A 5,993-nucleotide genomic window follows, 5' to 3' on the forward strand; every position below is an offset into this window, starting at 1 on the left:
GGGTGGACGCGCTGGCGGCGCGGGTCGGCGCCGGCGCGGCGGGGCTGGCGGGGTGCCACGCGGCCCTGGCGAGCGCCGAGGAGCGCGAGGCGGCGCGGGAATCGCGCGAGCGTGAGCGTGGCGCGGGCCGCGCCGCGGTGCTGACCGCGCTGGAGGCGGGGGTGCGCCGGCTGGGCGCCGACGTCAGCACGCTGACCTCGGAGCACCTGTCCCTCGCTCAGGCCGTGGAGGAGATCGAGGGGCGGCTCGTGCAGTCATGCCAGGCGGAGGCGAGGAGTCTCGTCCCCGAGCCGGCCGCCGGAATCGCGCCCAGGCTGCCTGCCCTTCCGATCGCCGAGAGCCTCCAGCAGGGTCCCGGTGCGGTGGGGGGGCGGTGGAGGGGTCTGGAGTGGTGTTTGCGGGCCAGGGAGGGGCTCCTCGCACAGTCCTCTGGGCAGCAGCTTGCAGGAGCCTCTGTCCCACGGGGAGCGACAACTCCCATAAAACCATCCACCCTTCCTCACAGCGAGCCACCCGCTGGGTGCGCTGTCGAGCCGCACGCTGTCCGGCGTGGAGGACCCCAGGCCCCGTCCTGGGCTGGAGGGGGGTTCCTGCGAGGTCGAGTGCCTGCGGGCTGGCCTGGCCATAAACACGCGGGAGACGACGCAGCTGGCGGCCATCGTGAGGCTGCAGGCGGCGACCATCGCGCGGCTGGAGGCGCGCCTGGACGCCCTGGCGGGGCCGGCGCGGCGCGACGCCGTGGCGGCGGAATGCCCGGCTTCTGCGACGGGGCGGGATGCGACGCAGGACGCGCAGGCTGCTGCTCGGGACGCACATGCGGCCATCGGCGACGCATGTGCTACGACCGGGGTCCGATCGCAGGGGCCGGGGCGGCGCGGGCCGAGCGGCGGCCTGCAGCTGGACTTGGCCTCCCTGGGACCTGCGCCAGGGGAGGAGGCTGCCCCGGCCGCTGGCCCGGGACCCTCGCCCTCGCTCGCGACGCTGTGCTCCGCCTTCAAGCAGGCCGCGTCCCGGCCGCAGGCAGCCTTGCAGCTGCACACCCCGCGCGTCAAGTCCGCGGGCGAGGTGGACGTGCAGCTGGCCTCCCACCCGCTGGGGGGAGGTAAGGAGGGCGGCTCGGCCTACATCCAGGCGGTGTACGCGCTGACGCCGCGCCGCGCGGCGGCCGCAGCCGCAGCCGCCAAGCCCGCAGCGCACTAGCCTTGGTAGCCCCAGCGGGACCCCGGTACTGGCTGGATGTAGATCAGCACCGCTGCCGGATGCCGTGCACGCGAGTGTGGGTCCCTGATCATTGTCATCCAAGGCCCTGCATTCCCCGATTGAGCGCTGTCCGATCCGAAAACCCTAGACGACGAGGGAACTGCCCCATCGAGACGCGTGCACGACGCCGGCCCACAGAAACCATGCGCAGCTATTCAACCTCATCGCGACAGGGACATGGCAGGTCGTGATGCTGGAGCAAGGACCAGGGAGCCTCGCACCGGCGGTGACGGTGCCGGAACCCCTGCCCCCCCTGCCCGTGGACGTGTGGGTGCGCATCCTACAGCTCATCTTCACAGAGGACCTCACCCCCCTGAAGAGCCTGGTGCGCCTCCAGCTCGTGAGCCGGACGGTGCTTGAGGCGGTGCGCTCCCTCCCACTAGCCACGGAAGTGATCTCGGAGCCCGCGCTCCAGTCCCTTCGGCCCCTGCTCCAGGCCTGCCCCTGCGCCAGCCTGTCATTCCATAGATCCGTGGATGGAGAGAGCCTACTGCGCCACCCGGGCTTCAGGGCGATGTCGGGGCGCACCCTGACCAGCCTGAGGGCGGTGGTGGCCTGCACCGACACGCTGAGCCGCTTCCCGGCGCTGGAGCGCCTGGTGCTGGAGGCGGGGGCCATCCAACGCTTCTACCCCTCCGTCCTGCACGGAGGACTGCGGAACCTGCGCTCCCTGTCCCTCGTCCGCTTCCCTGAGATGGAGCTGCAAGGCCTGGACCCAGTCCTGCTCCCCTCGCTCCGGGTGGGTGGATCGTGGGGGAACGGGGCTCCAGCCCGAACGACCCAGGCGTGGGGCCATGCAGTCCTGCACAACCGCGAGCGCACCCCGGCCCAGCACCCTCCTCCCCGCAGGAGGTTCACGTCACGCCCCGCCCGCTGGCCCTGCGCTGCGCTTTCCACCTCGCCCTGCCGCCCGCCCTCCACCTCGACCGCCTCGTGCTCCACGGCTCCTTCCCCGACATCACCAGCCCCGCCTCGGCGCCCGTGGTGGACGTGGAGGCCGGTGCCCTGGCCCGGCAGGTGGCGGCCTGCCGCATCGAGGCCCAGACGCTGAGGGTCGCGATGCCCCGCCTGGACCTGCGCCCGCCCCGTGCGCTGTGCGCGGTGGACCTGCTGCGTGAGCTGTGCTGCGTGGGCGCCACCTGGACAGAGTGAGCGCGCTGGAGGGGAGGGGGTGTTTGTGTGGGCAGGGAGCGTCAGGGTGTCCTCCGGCCAGCAGCTTCCATCTCGTACTGGTGGGCTCGAGGGGACAAACCCCACCTTTGCAACCCAGCAATCCAGCTGGCATGGTCACCCACACCCTCTTCAATGGCAACCACAGGCTGGACCTGCGAGAGCCGGACGGTGCTTGAGGCGGTGCGCTCCCTCCCACTAGCCACGGAAGTGATCTCGGAGCCCGCGCTCCAGTCCCTTCGGCCCCTGCTCCAGGCCTGCCCCTGCGCCAGCCTGTCATTCCATAGATCCGTGGATGGAGAGAGCCTACTGCGCCACCCGGGCTTCAGGGCGATGTCGGGGCGCACCCTGACCAGCCTGAGGGCGGTGGTGGCCTGCACCGATACGCTGAGCCGCTTCCCGGCGCTGGAGCGCCTGGTGCTGGAGGCGGGGGCCATCCAACGCTTCTACCCCTCCGTCCTGCACGGAGGACTGCGGAACCTGCGCTCCCTGTCCCTCGTCCGCTTCCCTGAGATGGAGCTGCAAGGCCTGGACCCAGTCCTGCTCCCCTCGCTCCGGGTGGGTGGATCGTGGGGGAACGGGGCTCCAGCCCGAACGACCCAGGCGTGGGGCCATGCAGTCCTGCACAACCGCGAGCGCACCCCGGCCCAGCACCCTCCTCCCCGCAGGAGGTTCACGTCACGCCCCGCCCGCTGGCCCTGCGCTGCGCTTTCCACCTCGCCCTGCCGCCCGCCCTCCACCTCGACCGCCTCGTGCTCCACGGCTCCTTCCCCGACATCACCAGCCCCGCCTCGGCGCCCGTGGTGGACGTGGAGGCCGGTGCCCTGGCCCGGCAGGTGGCGGCCTGCCGCATCGAGGCCCAGACGCTGAGGGTCGCGATGCCCCGCCTGGACCTGCGCCCGCCCCGTGCGCTGTGCGCGGTGGACCTGCTGCGTGAGCTGTGCTGCGTGGGCGCCACCTGGACAGAGTGAGCGCGCTGGAGGGGAGGGGGTGTTTGTGTGGGCAGGGAGCGTCAGGGTGTCCTCCGGCCAGCAGCTTCCATCTCGTACTGGTGGGCTCGAGGGGACAAACCCCACCTTTGCAACCCAGCAATCCAGCTGGCATGGTCACCCACACCCTCTTCAATGGCAACCACAGGCTGGACCTGCGACTGCTGGATCACAGGCTGTGGCTGGTCCCCCCCACCCCACCTGACGCCCTGGTCCCCGCGCCGGCAGTGGGCCTGCACCCGGAGGACCTCCTTGTGGAGGCGGCGCGGGTCCCCTGCCTCATGGCCACGCTGTCGTGGAAGCAGTCTGGCATCTGCCGGTACCCCGTGGTCGTCCTGTCCCGCTTCGACCCCAGCCCAGGGGACGACAGCGACGGGGCGCGCTGAGGCCGGCTCGGAGTCGGTGTGCCTGCAGGCGTGGCGGTCTGTCGCCAGGCCCAGGCTGTTGGCGGCGCCCCCCTCCCGCGGCACCACTCCTGAGCAGCTTCCGGAACAGGCGCAGCCGCCTGGCTGCCTCTTCCACCCCCCCCCCCTCCAATTGCGCCCCGGCACCCGGTCTGCCCCGGTGGTGCTGCAAGGCGGTCACTTGCATGTCGTGGGGTTGGGTCTGCCGCGCCGCGGCGTGCAGGGCAGGGCGGGCTGCGGCATCGAGCCGGGTGCACGGGTGTGCAGTCACAAGTCAGGCATGCACGCTGCATGCCAAGGGGCGGGCGCAGGCTCGGCGCGGATTCCAGGGGGCCCTCAGCCCGCCGTCGCACCGGCGAGGACCATGCGGTGGATGGAGTCCCGCACAAACTCCTTGATGCGAGCGTCAATCTTCTCCCGGTCGATGGCCTTGAAGAGGCCCGTCTCCTGCCGCTCCGCGTACGCCTCCTCCTCCTTCTTCCTTACCTGGTCTGTCAGCTTGTCATGCAGCTGCAAGGAGTTTGGATGCGGGATGTTTGAGGACCAAGCTGCAAGAGGCGGCGGGGCAGGTCGCAGGGTGGGGTCGATGCATGGCATCAGACGGTCCCCTCCACCAGCGGCACACGCCCTCGAGTGCCACGGCGGAAACTCTACTCTCGGAAGTGCACCATCAGTGTACTGCATCAACACACACACACACACCCCGCTCTCCTCACCCACACGACGCACCTTGGCAGCTGCCTGCAGGGACAGGCGGTTGGGGTGGCCCGGCTGGAGGTACTTGCCCAGGCGGCACGCCACCACGCCCGACACGTACTCGCCAAAGTCCGCGTCCGGCTCGTCCCAGGTCGACGTGTCCCGCTGCGGCATGCCCGCCGAGAAGAACTCGGGCCCGGGCAGCGCCGTGGGCACGCGAGCGGCGGGGGAGCTTCGCCGCCCCGGCTCCGCCACGGCGGCGTCCCACCTGCTGCGTTTGCGGGCGCCCTGCCCGCCTGCCCCGTTCCGCGCGCCGGCCTCGGCCAGCGCGGGCGTGCTCAGCGACCGCGGCGGGTGGCTCGGGGGCAAAGGCGGCGGCGGCGGCGGCGGCGGCGGCGGCGGGGTCGTCCCCTCGCGCCGCAGCATGCGGCGCAAGATCCCACGCCGCCCGCTCCCTCTGGGCCGCAGGGTGCTGCTGCTGGCCCAGATCTCCGCGTGCGAGGCCCTGTCCAGCAGCGTCCGCTCGGGGCTCCGGCCGTGCACACTGGCCGGCGTCATGACCCCTGGGCCCCGCGAGCGGCGAGCCGCGCGCCCAGTCCCCCGCCGACATGGAGCGCCGCGGCGGCGCCCCCGCCGGCGACCCCCACGAGGCCGAGGGCGAGGCGTGGCCCGGGAGCGGGGCGTGCGTCGTCGGCAGGTACCTGGGCGCGTGGCGCGGCCAGTGCTGCTGCGAAGTCGCCGGCGGCGAGGGGTGCGCGCCGACGGCGGGCGGCCAGGGTCCAGAGGCTGTTCTGGCGGCCCCCGGCGCGGCGCCGTACGCGGTCAGGCTGCCGCTGGCGGCGGGGGAGAGCGCCGCCGACGCGCCGGGGCCGATCGCGCCAGGCCCGCGCGCGCGGCGCATCCCCCCACCTTCCCCTCCCCCGCCCCGCGGCAGCAGCTTGTCCAGCAGGGCCAGCGCGGCGCCGCGCACGTCGTAGGCCGCGTGCGCGGTCAGCGCGCGCAGCACGTCGGCGAAGGAGCCGTGCGCGGAGCGCGTGGCGTGCAGGTCTTCCGCGCTCAGCGGCAGCGCGTCCGCCGCGCGCAGGGCCTTGGCGGTCAGCGCCGCGGCCGCCGCGCCGCGCGCGCCCAGGCCGGGCCCGCCGTGGCCCAGCACGCCCAGCAGCTGGCGCAGCGCGCCGCAGCGCACCAGCTCGCGCCGCACGGCGGGCGCGCCGCTGCGCAGCACCACTTCCAACAGGAGGGACAGGTCGGCCAGGCGCGCGCGCTGGCGCAGCGTCAGCGGCGTGTCGCCCGGAGGCGGCGGGCGCGCGTCGGCGCGGTCGCGGCGCCGGCGCGCTTCGCCGCCGCCGCCCCACCCGCCCACGGGCCGCGCGTCCAGGGCCAGGTCGCAGAGGTTGAACAGGCGCAGCAGGCGCAGCACGCTGCCGGGCCCGGCATCGCGCAGGCGGCCCGAGGCCGGGCTCACCAACTCATC

The 5,993-nt window shown here is 73.4% G+C and overlaps 2 protein-coding genes across 2 annotated transcripts in view; one reads left to right on the plus strand and one right to left on the minus strand.

The window, feature by feature from the left end:
• The window catches only part of F751_5575 (hypothetical protein), a gene marked incomplete at both ends in the record, with an annotated part of 6,497 nt that extends 2,692 nt beyond the window's left edge, over positions 1-3,805 (plus strand). Inside the window, 7 exons of the mRNA XM_011397430.1 lie at positions 156-357; positions 506-660; positions 1,412-1,999; positions 2,110-2,374; positions 2,579-2,988; positions 3,099-3,397; positions 3,568-3,805. Coding sequence (XP_011395732.1) covers positions 156-357; positions 506-660; positions 1,412-1,999; positions 2,110-2,374; positions 2,579-2,988; positions 3,099-3,397; positions 3,568-3,805 — 2,157 coding nt within the window. The remainder of the gene's footprint in view (positions 1-155; positions 358-505; positions 661-1,411; positions 2,000-2,109; positions 2,375-2,578; positions 2,989-3,098; positions 3,398-3,567) is intronic.
• A 354-nt stretch (positions 3,806-4,159) lies between these two features.
• On the minus strand, positions 4,160-5,077 carry F751_5576 (hypothetical protein; the record flags this gene model as incomplete). Its single annotated transcript, XM_011397431.1, has 2 exons — positions 4,160-4,333; positions 4,553-5,077. The coding sequence occupies 2 exons, from the start codon at positions 5,075-5,077 to the stop codon at positions 4,160-4,162; spliced, it is 699 nt and encodes a 232-aa protein (XP_011395733.1).
• Between the last annotated feature and the right edge of the window lie 916 nt (positions 5,078-5,993).

The sequence above is a fragment of the Auxenochlorella protothecoides genome (genome assembly GCF_000733215.1).
Source record: "Auxenochlorella protothecoides strain 0710 unplaced genomic scaffold scaffold65, whole genome shotgun sequence".
Taxonomy (NCBI): Eukaryota; Viridiplantae; Chlorophyta; class Trebouxiophyceae; order Chlorellales; family Chlorellaceae; genus Auxenochlorella; species Auxenochlorella protothecoides.